The sequence below is a fragment of the Euprymna scolopes genome, chromosome 46 (genome assembly GCF_053919585.1).
Source record: "Euprymna scolopes isolate OS-2025 chromosome 46, ASM5391958v1, whole genome shotgun sequence".
NCBI classification, from domain to species: Eukaryota; Metazoa; Mollusca; class Cephalopoda; order Sepiida; family Sepiolidae; genus Euprymna; species Euprymna scolopes.
Window position 1 is genome coordinate 234,756 of NC_136527.1, and position 18,795 is coordinate 253,550.

At 33.7% G+C, this 18,795-nt stretch overlaps 1 protein-coding gene and 1 pseudogene across 38 annotated transcripts in view; both read right to left on the reverse strand.

Moving 5' to 3' along the window:
• The window catches only part of LOC145270472 (ATP-dependent chromatin remodeler CHD4-like), a 251,553-nt gene that overhangs the window by 23,028 nt on the left and 209,730 nt on the right, over positions 1 to 18,795 (reverse strand). For 26 of the 38 annotated variants that reach the window (XR_013865378.1, XR_013865376.1, XR_013865377.1 and 23 more), the window contains one exon: positions 9,360 to 9,473. The exons of the other annotated variants lie outside the window; for them this stretch is intronic. Coding sequence is in view for 22 of the 26 variants with exons in the window: in XM_080126123.1 (XP_079982249.1) it covers positions 9,360 to 9,473 (114 nt within the window). In the remaining 4 variants the exon portion in view is untranslated. The remainder of the gene's footprint in view (positions 1 to 9,359; positions 9,474 to 18,795) is intronic. 38 annotated transcript variants of the gene reach the window in all.
• On the reverse strand, positions 3,671 to 3,789 carry LOC145271858 (U2 spliceosomal RNA; annotated as a pseudogene).

The following is an 18,795-nucleotide window of genomic DNA, read 5'->3' on the forward strand; positions in this document are numbered from 1 at the left end:
ACCTGGTCACCCCCCTCCCCTTCTGCCATTGATGAGGCATCTGTCCGTAAAGTTGAGCCTGCCATTTTGGAAGATCGGTGCATTACTATTCGCCAAATAGCGCAAGATGTCAAGATTAGTACAGGGTCTGTGGAAACTCATTCATGACCATTTGCATATGCATAAGGTATCTGCCAGATGGATTCCCAGGTTGTTCACACCATTTCAGAAGCGAGAACGCGTCAAGTGCTCAAGGATGAATTTGGAGATGTGCCAAAAAAAGAAGTCAAAGTTTTTCAAAAGACTGATTACACAGGATGAAACCTGGGTCTATCACTATGATCCAGAGACCAAAGCTCAGTCAATGCAGGGAAAGCACTTAGACTCACCACCTCCAAAGAAGGCAAGGGTGCAGCCCTCCACTGGCAAGGTCATGCTCACAGTCTTCTGGTACCAGGACGAAGTAATGATGACAGATTTCCTAGCAAAGGGTACCACAATTACAGGAGCCTATTATGCTTCACTTTTGAGGAAATTAAGGGAAGCTATCAAAATCAAGAGGCGGGGCAAGATCAGCAAAGGTACCCTCCTCCTGCAGGACAACGCTCCAGTCCACAAGCACGGGCGTGTGGTTATGAAATCCTACCCCATCCTCCCTATTCTCCTGAGACTTTCACCTCTTCCCAGCCATGAAGTTTTTGAAAGGAAAGCGTTTCCCAAATGATGCAGCCTTGATTTCTGAATTCATGTCGTGGTTGGAGGACCAACCTGGGGTGTTCTAAAAAACGGTCTCCAGAGCTGCATCAAACGATGGGAGAAATGCATAACTCTGGGTGGTTCCTATGTAGAGAAAGACTAATAACTGTGCAAAGTTTCGTTGCTCTACTGCTATGGGAAGTGGGTCAGGGGCATTACTTATTGCATGCCCCTAGTAGGTTAAAAAGAAAAACTAGAAACCCAGGACAACAGTATGAGGACCTGGGCTGATTGAGACAGTAAGATTGATAATAAAATCAATGGTAGATCATTAAGATGTGGAAAGCAGAGGTCGAAGAAAGAGAGCGACAGTGGATGATAATCTGATGGTTTGAGTGAAAACGGGAGTTGTGCAACCGTTGCAATGTAAATGATCATCTCAGAAGGAAGATGGAGGAACTAACAGAACCACGTGTTTTCGTAGGTTTTAAACATTTATACATAAAATATGGAAAATAGTTAAATAATCAATGAAGAAAAGGGGAAAGAAATCATCAAAACTATCACACAATGACTAATGTATACCCATTAACCCCCCTTATCCTCGAGTGGCATCTGGCCTTGATAAGTGGAGCTCGCCTGTCTATTTAATTTTATTGACTTTCAAACGTTAATTATTCGACATTTCCCGCATCGGCACGCGTTACATTCAGTTTTCGGTATAAAAAGAAAGTGAAACTCGACTCTAATCACTGGCCGAAAGCCAGTGGTCTCTAGAGAGCTAAGTAACGTTTGGTCAATGTCGACTTCGTCATATTAGACAGTAGCTTTCATTTCAAGACAAGACGCTCTCCCTAATAAACAGGGAGCGGGTTTTTAAAAACAAACAAACCGATTAATTGACCTCATTAAAAACTGTCCCACACAAAATGCTAACTGCTGAATAGCTATCGTCGTCCCATCAATCAAAAACGCGCACCTGTTTTTTTTTTTTTTTCACACTTTACTATTTTCCAACTGCGCGTCATCAAGGCTTCGTTTTTTTTTTTCACGGGCACCTGTTTTTTTTTTTTTTCACATTTCCGGGGGGTTTTTTTCACACACATCTACAAACATCCGGGCAACGCCAGGTACCCCTCGCTAGTCTATATATATATATATATATATATAAAAGGCAAAATGTGTGTGACCATTTCGTGTATGTCTGGCAAAGGCGTTTCTCGCACACGCTCCCGGGTTCGTTACGATCGCTTACAAGTGTTTATATAGGTCTTAGATAATAATATCTAGGAATTAGGAAAGCGCGTAGCGTAGATTTATTTACGTCGATTTTTACAAAATTATTGCTATTTTGGTTTCTCGCGTGTTGATTGGGCTTTTTAGTATAAATAAAGTGAAACTAAACTCAAACGGACATATTCTCGGCATTGCGCCGCCGGGAAAAACGTCCAGAAGCAATCAGCTTTGATCAATCTTGTATATCAGACAGTCGCTATTCAATCTGGACAGTTGGGAGCTGCTTTCCCCTCCCCAACATCTGTTGGGGGAAGAAACAGGCAAATTTGGGTAAACAAACCCAAACGCTGCGTGACTTCTATTTGACCTTCTTAATTAGGTCAAACGGAAGCAGCAGAGTTAACTTTTATTGCGCACGCCTGTTTTTATAGTTAAATAAATAAATTCAAACCTGTTTAACGTTGTCTGTCGTTGTTGCTCAATGGTTAACGTAGCACTTCCCCCCCCCCACATTAATTTCCAACTCAAGGGTACAGGTTTGATCCTCATACACTCACCTACCAAAACATTTTTTTTTTTTTTAATTATTTAACCCACCCCCCCAGTTTTGATTCATCTCAAGACACCCGGGCATCGCCGGGTACCCCCCCGCTTGTCAACTGAGAAAGGGGAAAGAAATTGTCAAAACTATTGAGATTGTTTAAATAACGATAATGTATGGCACGGATTGCAGAAATGCACACGTGAAGATTTATGCAACGACACAAAATACAGAGATTGCTTATGGTGATGATCAAAGTTTACATTCAACAAAATGTTGCGCAAACAACATTCACACTGAGAACACGAATAATCTAAATGATCGGCTAAAAAATTCAACAAGGCCGATAGCCATTAGTCACGTGGTCTCGTGTAATGAATGAATCCGTTAATGTAGGATTGACATGAAATCCTTAAAGATAAACTAAAATGAACGAAAAATGGGCTGAAATGACTTAAACCTATAAATATAAAAGCGAAAATGTACGTATGTGTGTGTGTGTGTGTGTGTGTGTGTGTGTGTGTGTGTGTATGTGTGTGTGTTTGTATGTCTGCTAAAAACTTTTGACGGATAGAACAAAAATTCACAAACTTGGTCTCATATGAAAGCCCCCATCCTTCGCTCGACAAATATCGAAAAATTGGCGAAAAACGTTATTTTTTTTCACCCGGAAATCAGCAGTTTTCAATGGGGGGAGCAAAAACTGTCCACTCATGACTAGATCGGTTCAACGCATGCGTCAGACAACATCATAACCTGATTTAGTTCAAATATTTGAAGAACTGACAATTTCATGTACGTTGTGTTAGCTCAGTTGGTTAGAGCGTTGGGTCATTATCTAATTTTTTGTGTTCGAATCGTGGTGTGAGATATCTTTTTTTTTTTTTTCGATTTTTTAAATTTAAATAATGAAGCAATTGAAGCAGGGTTATTTAAGCCATTTTTCACGTAACGTTCGTTTTTCTGGGTTTTTTTTTTTACTTCACTTATTCTTAGGCTTTCATTAACATCCACCCACCCCAACCGACCACACACACCCAAAAACACCCGGATACCGACCAATTTTTTTAATTTTAATATCAATACAGGCATTTTTCACGTTTTTTTTTGTTTTTATTTTTCAGCTTTTTTAAAGCAGTTTTAACGTTCGTTTTTCTGTTTTCTTTTTTCGATTTTTACATTTAACATCGTTCGTTTGCCTTACGTTAGTTTTTTTTTGTGTGTTTTTTTCGATGTTTTGATTTATTTATATATATCACAAAGTTACAAACATAAGTACAGCATGTAGTAAGAACAGATACTACACTTTGATCTTGACCAAAAGGCCAAGAAAAGCTTAAAAGCTAAGAACAGAATCTATTAACAACAGACCTTTGATCTGAACCAAAAAGGCCAAGTACAAAAGTGTTCCAGACCGACAGACGGAGTGACTTAATCATGAATGTTTCAAAAAAGTGTTGCATTGCAGGCTTTAAGCGTGTCATAAATATTAAACTTATTCTAAAATATAAAATACATTGAATAAAATCGGAAGATTTCAATTAAAATCGGATAATTCTTTTGATTCCTTAATTTTTTTTGTTTGTTGTTTTTTTGTTTTTTTTTTAACCTAGGACACAAAGTTTAGTACCTATTTTAATGCGACCATTTGTCTATTCGGTTCTCGGTCAGAGAATAAGTCCATCTAGATTGAGGTAACTTTTACCTTTGTTTCAATCTAGAATGTACCTTTTGGGGAATCCGATTTTCCTACCTTAAAAACTGACCTTGTGTCAGACTTTGCCCTCGTGGAGAGCATGTCACCAGGAAGAGAAGCAACACATTGGCGTATTTGTAAATAGCATGTTAACACGAAAACTGATAAATTATTCCTGTTTTCATTATGGATGTTATTTTTGCAAGATTTTGTTCAATGTAAACTTCGACCATCAAAAAAAAAAACATAGAAAGTTAAAAAAACATTAAGAATGTGTTTTCTATGTTTTTATCTGTTTTATCAACAGCTCTCTACACATAAGGTCAGCTATATGGATATGTTCATACATGTATTGGTTAGTTGTTCTTGTTTTACGGCATATCAACCCTTTTCAGGTTATTTAATACTGAATCCAGTGATTTTGAAGAACAATTTTTTAATAGAGTATATTTGTTTTTTTAAGTCGGTTTCTATTCAACCCATAGTTGGGACCATAACAGGTACTACCATTCCGGGTCAGAGTGGACCTGGGAGCAATGTCAATTAAAGGGTGGCTCCACACTCCCTAAAGCCCGCAAGCTGTGGCCTCACCATCAGATATAGTTTAAGGTCATATCCAGGGCCATACATGTATTGGATCCTCTCCTAAACTAACCAATCATTATGAATTCTGGAACCCAGCTGCTAGGCCTAAGGACGTATAATGTGGACTATATTTAGTTTAAAACGATTTATGTTCTTTGTATTATTTGAGTTATTTAAAGACGAAAATCTTTATCTCATTTTCTTCTGTTGGTGCTTCTACACTATCAGAACGAAATTTTGTAGTCAATAAATGAAGTTTTCAGACAAAAAAACAATGATTTCTTCTGATTTGTTTGTCCATTCTAATAAATTACAATGTTCAATTAAAAAATATACAACGCCAGTGTGTGTGTGAGAATGTGTGTGCATATGAGGACACTTCTCAACCTATATACTCAATGAATTTTTGATCTACCGACTTGAAATTTCATATATAGGATATTCAGACACATGGAAAACTTAAATCAGTTTTCATCGGGAAAAAAGGGGCTGCTAATGGGGTCAAAATTGAAAAATTGGTATGTGGGAGTCATAGGGTTTTTATGTTTGCTGTTTCATGACTGCGCATGCATCAATTGTTCACATTACAGATTACCTATGCTGAGAGTAAGCAGTTGGAAAAAACCTTTTAAAAGATTGTGTCATGCTGGTTTAATGGTTATCGTACTTGACTTACTGTCTTTAGGTTTCCGTTTTGATCTCCGCTCGAGTATTTTTTCGTTTTTTACTTACTAGAACTGTTTAGAAAAACCATAATCCTCGCATACACGTCTAAGTTTCTTTCCATTTTATTTTTTACTTCATTTTTTAAAAGATATTTAACGTTACATTTAATATCATAAACCACCGGGTACTTTGGCTAGTGTGTGTATATATATATATATATATATATATATATATATATATATATATATTACTGCAACAACCTGGTAAAAAAATTATATATATATATATATATATATATATATATATAATAAAAAAAATTACATGTTTTTTGGTTCTTGTCCAGAATTTCCTTCATGTTAAACCACAAAAATAAAGACAAATATGTATGATGTACCTGTGAGGAAATGAAAATATCATATTCTAAAAATCATGTAAGTTGATCAAGTAGTTTTATTTTTCATATAAAAAAAGATTTCATGAGTATTCGAGAAGTTAGCTTGTTGAAAAAAAAAACTTTCAAGCAACAAAGAGATATAACAATTCAAAACTAGATTTGATTTGATGTATTTTTTAGATGAGGATTGATAATTACTTTTTGTATTTTTTGGACTATTATTCTCATCTTGGTTGGGTTTTTTTTTTTTGCCACAACGTTTAAATCGATGTAACCTTCGACCATCTTCAGGTTTATTCATACTGGATATTATTGGTGAATAGTGAAAAGGTTTTTTTTTTTTTTCTTTTTTTTTTTCATTTCAATGAATATAGCCATTGGAAATTCAAAATGCAAATAGCACAGTCTTTTTTTTATATATATATGATGAAAATAATTATCAATCCTCATCTCAAAAATATACATTCCTCATTCATTATATATATATATATATATATTAGACGTGGCGCTATTTGCGTTTGAATTTTTAACGGCTATGTTCGTTGGGAAAGCAAAGCAAAAAAACGGACAACGCTGGGCACTTTTGCTAGTGTATATATATATATATATATATATAACAGATGTCATTTCGTTTTTTTGTATATGATAAAAAATAATTATCAATCCTTATCTTTAAAAAAAAAAAAAAAAAAAAGAATTTGGCGCTATTAGCGTTTTGAATTTCTAGCGGCTTTGTCATTATTATCTTTATAAAAATAAAATTACTTGATCAATTTAGAATATATTTTCGTTTCGTCACAGATATATACATTATATAGATTTTAATTTTTTTTTTTTTTTTTAAATTTAGGTGGAATTCAGAACAAAAACCTTTTCTTTTTCTAACGACAGTTCAATAACAAATCTTATTAACAAGAGTTGAAATAAATTTCTTCATAAAGAAAATAAAAGAACAGAAACAATGCTCGACTAAAATGGAAACAAAGAATTACAACCAAAGCAAAAACTACCAGGAGTCAAAACAAAGGGACACAGACGGAGGGTGAAACAGACGGAATAAAAATGGGAGCTCAGGAAATGGAGACAGCAGGGAGGAAGATATTCCACAAAACACGTATTTAGACAATCACCAAGAAAATGGAAAAAATACACCCCCACCCCCTACAAAACTGTTCTCGCCAAATGTGAAGTTCTCGTAACCATTTCACTGTTTTTGTGTTTTTAAGAATAACAAAATTTCTTGAACATTTTAAAAGCATGGAAGCAATTTTTTTAGAAGCGTCCACTTGTCGCACTTTCATTTTAAATCGGATTTTCATCGATAAAAATTGGGAAGGGCGGATAATTTATAACGAGTTACTACTTAACAACGCTTAAAAAAATTTTTTTTTTTAAATAAAAGAGATATGGGTGATAATGAGATGCATAAATTCATTAATACTAGGATACTTGAAAATCTTAACATATCAACTAAAAACAGCAGTTCTTTCCTCTTTGTCAGAAACATCACTACTAGAGTGTAAACACCAAAAGACAAAAAAAAGGAAGCACAAAGTACAGTCCATTTTGTACTCTCCACAAATGTGGATGACCATTGGACTGCTGGCTCCCATGGAGATCACCCGTCGTTTGTTAGATTGCGTACCATCTGTAAGACGGTATCGCATCGGGTCACCAGTTCTCATTAGATCAAAGTTAAGCAACATAAGGCCTGGTCAGTATCAGATGGGTGACCGTTTGGGAATGCTAGGTGCTATAATTTTTCTGTGATTGGGATATATATGCAGCTGGGGACTCTTTATATATTGGATATTCTCTTTAAACTTCCTCCTTTGGAGGAAACCGACAGTCCATTAAGGACTAATACCAAACACTTTGATACACGTATATATTTTGTTTTTAAGTTGATACATCATTATCGCATTCGTTTTAAAGCCAGTTTTACATGCTGACATGTGTTGCTTGTGAATTTGTTATTCCCTATAAACTTCCTTTTTTTTTTTGAATAGAAGAAGCCAACATAGCTTGCCAGGGGCTAATACCAAACCAGGTATTACTGGTTTTGTTATATCTGTAAGAAGCTGTAAAATCTTCAACCCTGATATAAACTTGAAATATATGAAATGCACAAGTTAATTCTGAGAAACGCTGAACCTCAAGAACTTTGATATTAACAAATCGAAACATGAACTTTGTATGAAAAGAAAATATAATTTCTCATGTAATCTGTTGTTGTTGTTGTTGCAACGGTGTTCATCCTTGTTTTATCTGGCTTCTTCCTTGGCCTATATCTCAAATCATGATGGCCTGCGCACAGAATTGCTGTGCAAGGGTGCACAACACGCCTGACCAATCATGATGCCACCTTATAAACTGGACATGTTTTCAAAAGGTTGCTAATTTTCTTCCATCAAATAAACAGATCTTCAAGCTTTTTTAAACATTAGAATTAAACTTTATTAAAAGAAAAAAAAAAAAAAAAAATACAAAAAATCTTTGTGCTGTACTCATCACAGAATGAAGATGGCATACTCCAAAAAACATAACTTGATCAAGTAGTTTGTTTTTTTTTTTTAACCAAGAAAATCAACTTTTATCCAAAGCAAGATGCTATTTTTTAATCAACCATGTTTAAATAAAGAGGCAACTCAATTCAAACTATCAAGATCAAAATTAACTTTATATTTAATCCACAATTTCCTGTTAAAATCGTTATTAAACATTTCAAAATCACAAAAATATGCACTTAATTTACATTCATATTGTTTAAATTACTGCACCTTACACGTGTTTCAATGAATGGCAAAAACCAAACAAATCATAAGAGACTTTACATTAGTTCATCAAAGAATAAAATGTAGCTGTTTTTTTTTTGTTTTTTTTTTTTGGGGGGGGGGGGGGGGTTCTTGGTCCAAGGAGGAAGTAATTTTACAAACAAATTGGAAAAGTTTAAACTGATTTTAGAATTCGGGGGGGGGGGGGGGGGGGGGCTCTCTGATGATTTTCTTGTTTGTGACATTCAATGAAACACATGTAAGACGCAGTGATTTAAACAATATGAATATGAATTAAGTGTATATCCCTATAACTTTTGAATGTCTAATAAAGTTACATATGCTCTGAAAGTGTAAATCCATTTTCATTGAGCTTAATAAATCGTTTCAATTTTAAGATAGCCTTATTGAATATATATAAACATATGTTTTAAGGAAACATGTATATATAATTGATCAAGTAATGTGTGTGTGTGTGTGTATATATATATAAACTACTTGATCAAGTTATGTGATTTTTAGAATATAACATCTTTGTGACGTGACAAATACATACAAAGATTTTTCTGAGATTTTTTAATTAAGTGGATTTCTAAATAACAACCACTTTTCATAATTGTACAAAGAAAAAACACCCGATGTGTCTTGAACAAGTGAACGGTTTGAATATTCTTCACTTTTTTCTTTTGGAGTTTGGAATGGAAAACAGTTTTTCATGCACAAACAGGGCAAATGAACGAGACCTGAACACAATACGAAGGGATTTTTTTTTTTTCTCTGTTCGCTACGTACGTGATTTGAGGAAAGAGTCAATGCCTGGCGTCCTGGGGATTTGGTCGGGTTTAACGTGTGGCCACGAGTAATGGTCACTTGTCGATAAGAAAGGGTGAGGCTGGTCAAATGGGGCTACACACCAACAAAACAAAACAGGATTAGCAATGGATTGTCAGCTGTGTCAAGTGACAGCAAGTAACAGGAAGATGAGGGGTGGGGGGAAGGAGGAACATGTTAAATTTGACACCACCCATTCAAAACTAGGATTTATTTGGACCAGATTTTCTTTGAAGAGGGGAGGGGGGCAACAATATACAGAATGGGATAGAAAGGTTGCATAGATTTCAAAGATTAATAAAAAAAAATAAACAAGAATCATGAAGATAAAACGTTATAAACATTTGTATTGCTATGAAATATATAAAACGTCATTTTGATTCTGCTAATACTTGACTGGAAACGGATAGCATTGTGCAGTAGTTGTGGAAGTGTTTAAGACACCGAGTTCGTCATAATGACATTCTGTTCTTTGCGTCATCATACTCACATATCGGATGATAATAATAGGGCGGGGCGAGGAGGTCCAAAATTACACTTACTTAAGAAATAAATAAAGAAAAAAAAAAAAAAACAGGAAAATATGTACTGGTCGCAGAATGAAGATGTCAGATTCCAAAAACACAAACTGATCAAGAATTTTTATTTTATTTTTATTTTTTTACTATAAAAAATTATTTTAGAATTTTTAGTGATTTCAAACTTGATTTTGATACAAAAAAGATTATACAGAAAATCGAAAAATGTATTTTAAAAAAAAAAAAAAAAAAAAAAGAATCAAAGTAAAGTGTCGCCGTTGCATTTAATAATAATAAAAAAAAAAACCTATATATATGTGTGTGTGTGTGTGTGTGTGTATAAAGATGTTTATGAGTACATAATTTTATAATACATTTGAATAATACTAGACGCAGTGCCATTATCAATTCTTGAGGGTTTTTTTTTTTAATAGTTTAACCATATATTATTAAAGAATAAAAATTTTACGACAAAAAGAAACTGAAATATACTTCTAAAATATTTTTCTTCTAAGAATCCTTGAATCAGAGCCTAGAAGAAAACAAGCATTTTAGAAGTATATTTTTGTTTCTTTTTGTCGTAAAATTTTTATTCTTTAATAATATATGGTTAAACTATTTAAAAAAAAAAAAAAACCCTCAAGAATTGATAATGGTACTGCGACCATTATTATTCAAATTTATATATATATACACACACACACACATATATATATATATATGATTACTTTAATCACAAATTAATATACGAAAGTATAAATTTAAGCGTAAACTTTAAGTATTTACTTCAACAGTGCTCAATACGTAGGTAGAGCTAGGTAGTAAGTTATAAAATATATATGGCAATTAAGCTACACAGAATATTCCGCGTTTCATCCACGCTAGGATGCATAAGCCTGATGAATCCTAGCATGGAGGAAACACGGAATATTCTGTGTAGCTTAATTGCCATATATATATATATATATATATATTACTTCAGAATAGTTTTTAATTAACAATCAGTTGTTATGGAAACATAAGATTGTAAGGTTTACAAAATATTACTGGCAGTAATATTCTATAAGTTATCCCATCTAAACAAGAATTGCTCGATTTAAATATATATATATATATATATATATATATATATATATATATATATACTTGGGTTTTTTTATATTCAAAAGTAATGGACTAATGAATTCAACGAGGTTGTTAGATAGTGCTCAATAAAAAGAGCTGATAATACTTGTTTATTGTTATATAAACATGCTCACATCCCACTGCTACAAATAGCCACTTGTTTCAATCAAACAACAGATATCATCAGGCAGCGACTTGACTATTCAAAAGTTAAATGAATATTCATTGAACTTTTGAATAGTCAAGTCGCTGCCTGATGATATCTGTTGTTTGATTGAAACAAGTGGCTATTTGTAGCAGTGGGATGTGAGCATGTTTATATAACAATAAACAAGTATATATATATATATTATATATATTTAAAATAAGATATTTGAACAGTTCCAGCAAATCAAACGTCTTTCCATAATCTGAAGAATTTTAACTAATTTCAAAATACATAAACGTCTTTTTACTTAAAATTTATTTTATAATCATTCTGCACAAATGCTATATTTTTTATGAAAATGAATGAATACTCTTTCCAAGTTTCTTTTAATGACATTTCTATGCCTACAATTATCCTGTGACCCCAATGGACTGCAAAGAAAATCTATTTTTTGTTATCAATGTATATATGTCCATCACAAGTCGTTTCTTAGATCAAAACGAGATTGTAATCTGTAAAATAAAAATTTATATATATATATATATATATATATATATATATTTATATATATATATATATATATATATATATATATATATATATATATATATATATATAGTATTATAATAATTCTAGTTCCAAATATCAAGTTTTCTCAGTTGGTCAAAAGTATCACTTAAAATATCATTTCATATTGTGTCTAAAAAGTCTGCAAAATTATGTTACTGCTATCCATAACTTTTAGGCAAAAAAAAAAAAAAAAAAAAAACAGCTATTTTCAAATTTTTAATAACATCAAAACTATTTCTGATAACAAACTCATGCACTAAAAAGAAATAAAATAAAAAATTGTTTTTTTTTGGTTTTTTTTTTACATCTTTGTTTTATGGCGTTACCTAATTTTAGCTTTACAGCCATAAATATTCCTCGTGATAGAATGTTCGTCGCTGAAAATTCATGTCTGAAGTACAACATCTAAAACTCGGTTATTAGCCATACCTTTTTTTTCTTCTTCAGATGTAAATGGGGACAATTATTATTCTTTAATGCCTGATTATTTTGTAGAGAATTTTCCCCATATTGAAAATCAAAAATAAAGAAAAATCAACACTTTTGTATTACATGGATGGCAGTATTTTTTTTCTGGTGCATTTCACTAAATTGTCAACAGGTGGCGCTTCTCTCGATTCAAATTGTTTATAAATTAGAAAATTAAAACTATAAACTTCAACACGTGCCACAAAAAATTTATTTCATTATGTTCCTATTTACTTGCCTCCCCATGAGGGCAGAGTTACATACAAGGTTGGTTTTTAATGTGGGGAAAATTCAGCTCCCTAAAAGGGGGCACTCTGGATAGGAACAGAAATAAAAAATTGTCTCAGTCATGAAGGATTTCTCCTCTACTAACCGAGGACAGAAAAGGTGAAGTGTAGCATCAAAACAGATACTACACTGTGATCTTGTATATTTAGTTTGTGTCTTGAAAAGTACAATTTAAAGTAAGCATACAATATTCTGTAACTAGTGTAATAATGTTTCGAAATAAATTTTAAAAAGCAATGTATAATTAGGCGTTGGACGTTTCCAGTAAAAGGAAGCATTTCAGTTTTTGTATGCAACTACAAAAACCGAAATCGGTGTGCGTTCGTATTAGTCCCTCATGAACGCTGAAGCAGCGGTGTAAATGGGGAGCAGGGACAGGAGGAATTAAACAGAGAGAAAAGATTTTACAACTTTCATTGGTTGTTACAGGTTTTGGCAGTGAATTCTTACCCGAAAAAACATAGGAATGTACGATTATCAAGCAAGCGTAGAGGTAATAGGCCTATAACACACCTCAGATAATGTGCTGCAGTTTGTACATATCATATTTGCATGAAATGTCTTGAGTTTTAATCCTATTAAGGTCAAACTCAGAGGGGAAAAAATAACTTCATTTATATAGAGATTTACCATAACCAACTAAGGCATGAAACCCTAATAAGAATGGGGGAGGGCAGGGGGGTTGGGTCTTTCTATTGCCTACGAATGCTGTGATTACTCAGTCCGCACCTTTCACCACACTACCACATTCACACCAAGATAATCTTACTTAATGTGATCTTGACCCAAAAGCTACAGACCCTCTTAATTTCATTGTTTATTCAAAGAAAACGTCAATTACAATCTACATGGCTTCAACAAGATGAAGTGCCATTTTATTGGACTTGCCACGTATAGGCGCATCTTGGTCTAACTTTTACTGGATGTCCCGTATGACTTTGCACCTGCTGGGACTTTTCAACTCTCGTGATTCATTGAAAATTTTGAGAATATCTTGGAGACCCCGAGAGAATGTGATGTAATGATTTATAAGCTGCAGATATTCAGTTCATGTTATCTTTAATCTTAAAAGTTCTGAATTTTTTAAATGAGAGCTGTGTTTATATTACATGTATTGATCGGACTATTGTTTTCATCTTGCGTGTTATTTACATTTCAGTTGGATTGGCTTTCGACTGTCCTCAGGCATGTTGTTTGAAAAAAAGAGAAAAGTTATTGGTGCCATGGATATTTTTGTATTCTTTGAGTTAGTCTCTGTTTTATGGTTGATGTTTCGTATGTGTGAAAATATTGGTTGACAAAGGGGAGGCAACTAATAAAGATTGACAGGGATTATCTCCCTTCCATTTCTGAAATTTTAAGGGTGTATATCATTGTTTTTTTTTGTTTTTTTTTCTACAATTAGAGGCTCCCAAATGCCACTAATCTCTAGGCTTAGTCTTAGTAATTTTTATTTTTTTAAATATGTGTTGCCTCCTTCAGTCGCCTGGCCCTCCACCTTGCACCCCTGTCAATTATTTTGACCTTATTCCACACAGTGAAGGGTGTTCCAACATGAGGACAGTCGAAGGTAAATCCAACCAAACAGTTGAGAACAATAGCCCGATCAATACAATTAATATAAACCATTTTTAAGATTACTTTTCCACTTTAGTTCTGAACAATTTTTCTAAATATTATTTAGAAAAGTTGTTCTTAACATGGGAGATGAATGGGTGGGGGGTGCTTTTATCTATTCTGTATTTTCATCTAACGATAAACAGAAGATACTGTAAAGAAATAAAAACAAAGGAGCAACCATAAGTGAAAAGACCCAATTTGGAATATATATTGCCATTTCAACAAGATACACTTGAAAAACGTTGAAAGTTACCTTGACTGAAATGTGAAAATCCAAATAATTGAATATATTGTTCAGAAGTTTTGTTACCAGAAATACACTTTTGAGGTTATGAAATTTTTTTTAAATAGATGACTCTTCAAAGCCCCTGTGATATAATGTCTATATATTTTGTATTGATAGTTGCTGACCGACTCATCAGGAGCAGACTAAGGGCTTGGGGTTGAGGAGTCAGATGTACACAAGTTTTTTTAATGAAGGAAACAAAAAAGGGGTTACTATTGGTTTACTAAGACCATCACAACTGCAGCAGGTTGGCACAAACTAAAAACATCTAGCAAATACAAATAATCAGAACACAAAAGATGCGGAGAACGAGGAAAAGACTTGGGAATCACTTTGACAGGGAAAGATTTTTAAAAACAAAAAAAAAATGTAAAGAAAGCACAAAATGGACGAAAAAACAAAAAGTATATATAAAAAAAAAAAAAAACACATTGATGGGAGATTCGCAGTTTGAAGGGTTTTGACTTTTGTTTTTCCAGTTTTCAATCAAATAAAATCGATCATTCTGAGCGTATTTGTATTTTGCCGCTACATGACTTCCACATTCTTTACTAGTAATCGATTTTTGAAATAAAAAAATGCAATCACGGTAAAGTACTGAAACTTCAAAATCCTATTAACAAAATCCACCAATTCCCTCATAAACAAGTCAGCCATTTTATTATCTTATTAAGACTTAGGGGGGGAAAAAATAGTTACTTTATGACCCTTCAAAAAAGTTGAAAGGATTCCATCTAATTCTTGGTTCTAGCTTTATCATGAAAAAGTGTACGTGAATGGGTATTTAGATATATCTATTTATAATCTCCTCTTAATGTCTAATATGTGTAGAAAAAGCGGTTCATCCTTCGTAGAGACGTGATGTCCCTCAACAAATAGGTTGTTCCGAAATTGTGTCTGGGGAGTCAGCTGATTTCAGTTAATATTCGTAGATGTGATATCTACCGCCTGCATACCAGCAGTAACTATCTTAGTTGTATAGGACGTGTTGCTTGTCACATGGTGGCCCATACGGTTAGGTCGTCAGTATTACACACTTCATGCGTGTGCTGACCTGAGTTCACGCCTATGTCGGGGTACGTCACTGATGAGATGCAGTACATCGAAACCCACTTTCGGTCTGCCGTTGTCCGTTGTCGATGCAATTGCTCGATTCCATCTAATTCTGGGTTCTAGCTTTATCATGAAAAAAGTGTATGTGAACGGGTATGTGTTTTATTATTTCAAACTCAACTGTTTCAACTTAATTCATTACAAATTGTTTCAATAGACGGGATAAAGATTTTCCGCCTATATCATGAGACGATTTAAGTTTAAAAAAAAAAAAAAAAAAAAAACTTCATTTAAATCATCTGATGATATAGGTGAAAAATCTTTATCCCGTCTATTGAAACAACTTGTAATGAATTAAGTTGAAACACTTTAGGTTGAAATAATAAAAAAAATTCAGCTCTAACGTATTGAGCACTCTTTATCCTTGTTTTTTTTTTTTCATATTCTTCATGAATTTTGGAATATAACTTTGTCATTTATTCTCTATATTGCTCTGTAATTACATTGAGCTTCTTAAATAACGATTGGTATAAGAAAATATATTTCTACATACACATTATATATATATATATATATATATATATATATAATAGTTAGAAAAATATCTGTCTTGGGACGGGTAAAATTAATCACTCGAAAAGAACAATTTCTAATGATGTTCATGTCCCTCTGGAAAAAATTAAACGCAAGATATAACGGTACTAAAGCATAACTAGACTAATAATTGCAATTCAAATTAAAATTCATTACACCGTTTTGGTTCAAAAATTTGATTAAAAAAAAAAAGGGGGGGGGGGAATTGAAATTCTGAAAATTCTGCTTAATTGCTAAAACTTAATACAAATCTGAAATATTTGAATTTTCAAATAGGAAGTGGCACCCTTTAAAATAAACATTAAAAAAAACCTAAAATTTGGAAAATATATAATTGACATCTAATATCTGTTGCTATTTCAAAAGTGAAGATTTCTTCTATACGCCTTATTTTTTAATATAATACAAAACTAAATATAGCAGCTGGCGTTAAAAATTCATAATGATCAGTTAATTAGTTTAGTAAACCTTGTACATCTAAATACATACACACATGAATGAAATTCGGTCACAAAACGGGTTTGCATAACTTTCATACCTCAATACCAAAAAGGTCTAGAATCCTTGTTCTAATTTGGATCCAAATCAAATAAAATATTTGAGCCTAGAAAAATGTTTATAATTTGAGGCTTCCAAAACTGAAGTTTAATGAATAGCGTCTGATAATTACGCATCAAATTCAACAGAAATCAGAAATATCTACATTGAAATGGGAAGTTACTCTTATAGTATGACTACTAAATGCCCCCTCCTCTCCTCCCGGAAAAATAAATAAAAACACCGAAATTTGGGAAATATTTAATGATTTATGTTGAATTCCTATCAAAATTTCACATAAATCGGAGATATTAGAATTTTCATAAAGGACGTATATCTTTTCCTTGCGTAAACATAAATATAGCCCGAAATACCAAAATCTTACACCTACTACATGTATTACAATGTTCACAATGACAAGTTAATTAGTGTAGGAGTTTAATTCACATAAACATAAATCGGAGACACATAATTTAAGAACAATAAACAGATTTCACAATGACGTTTGTAACAGCAATAATTTTTTACAAACGATACTATACAGCAAGAGAGTGATCAAACATCTGATACCGATGCAAAGAAAGTGAGCTCCTACTATGACTCAAGAAACCACGCCCGCACGGCAAAAACACGGGGGCAGTCGGCTGAAGTTCAAAAGCAGGCGTCGAAACTGTCTGGTCATCATATCTAGAATCTACAACATTGGAAAAGAGTCTGGCTCCAAATTATTGCTGATGTTTCTGGAGACCAGTGTATGCTCTTCTTAGAACTGCGTGCCTGTGGAACTGTTCCGTCTGCCTGCTTCCCTCCGGACTACAACTTGGATGTCTTCAAGTCCAACGTTAACAAATTCCTAATGAACCGCCCCCTTAAGTAAACACTTCAGCAAATCTCCTCACTAACGTAATGTACTTGCAATAACCCTTATCCCTGAGTGGCTTCCGGGCCTTGATAAGTGGTGATCACTGTGTAAAAAAAAAAAAAAAAAAAAAAACTGGCTCACATCAGACCACTGGACGGAATCTCCAATGTCAAAGTTCGACATCATTGCTGCACGTATTCTGTTGCCCACTTAACTAGACAGTTTCGTTGGCTCGGTTATGCTTTTCGATACAAAGAAAATGAGCTTGTGTGCAGAGCAGTGGCTCCTGAACCCATGAACAGATGGTGAAAGCGGTTAGCTGAAAATCTGGCTGATGACGATCAAAGAAGACACAGAAACAGTCTGGTCATCACCACCTAAAATCTCTGACATTGGTAGCAAATTATTAATAATGTTTCCCTGGATTGGAATACGGAGTGCAACAATAAGAAATGTGTTCTGCCACTTGGATACTTTTATTAAAGAAAATCGACTCAAGTGTCGGATAGAAAATTAAGCAAAAAATAAACACGAGGATCCTTTTATGCTATCTGGTTAAGCTCCTTGCTCGGACTAATGCAACTTTCCAGGTGTCCCTGTCAACCATCAGCTGCCTCAGATCTTCAAGGTCACAGTTGGTTTCATGAGTAATTTGCTGGATGTACGTGGATCTAAGTCACCGTAGCTTTCTTTCCACTCACCAAAGATTGGAAAGAAAATTGGACAGTATGCTAATGAACAGTGTTAAATACATTTTGGCAAGATCATTCCACAAAGCAGCAACTTTATGGCAACCTACCTGCCAAATCTACTACCATCAGGGAGTGATGTTTACGATTTTCCGGTCACTGCCAGAGGAGCAAGCCAGAGCTGGTGAGAAATATATTGTTGTGGACTCCACGGCACGGACACACAAGTATAGGACGATCTAGATCCTATCCCTTTATTAGTCAAAGCAAAAACGAGTTTTTTCAGATAAATAATCACTTTATTGCTACATCACGAACGGACACATACACAAGGAAAGTAATAGCAACATTGGTTTGGCAGGCAACATTAAAAAAGAATACGATCACACACATGGGCGGAGGAGAGGTGCAGCATGTCAGTAAATATATTGAGAAGCAAAGCATCATGCAACAACAAAGCTACAATGCTAAGACAACAATGACAATCTCCGTTTCTTTTACTCCCTCTTTTCCCCTAAATGAAAACATTACATGCTGGGGTATATTTTGGGAAAAAAAAAAAAAAAAAAAAACTTAATACACAAACACTTAAACATTCAAATAATCAAAAAAAGCCTTAGAGTCGGTCACACAGCAGCC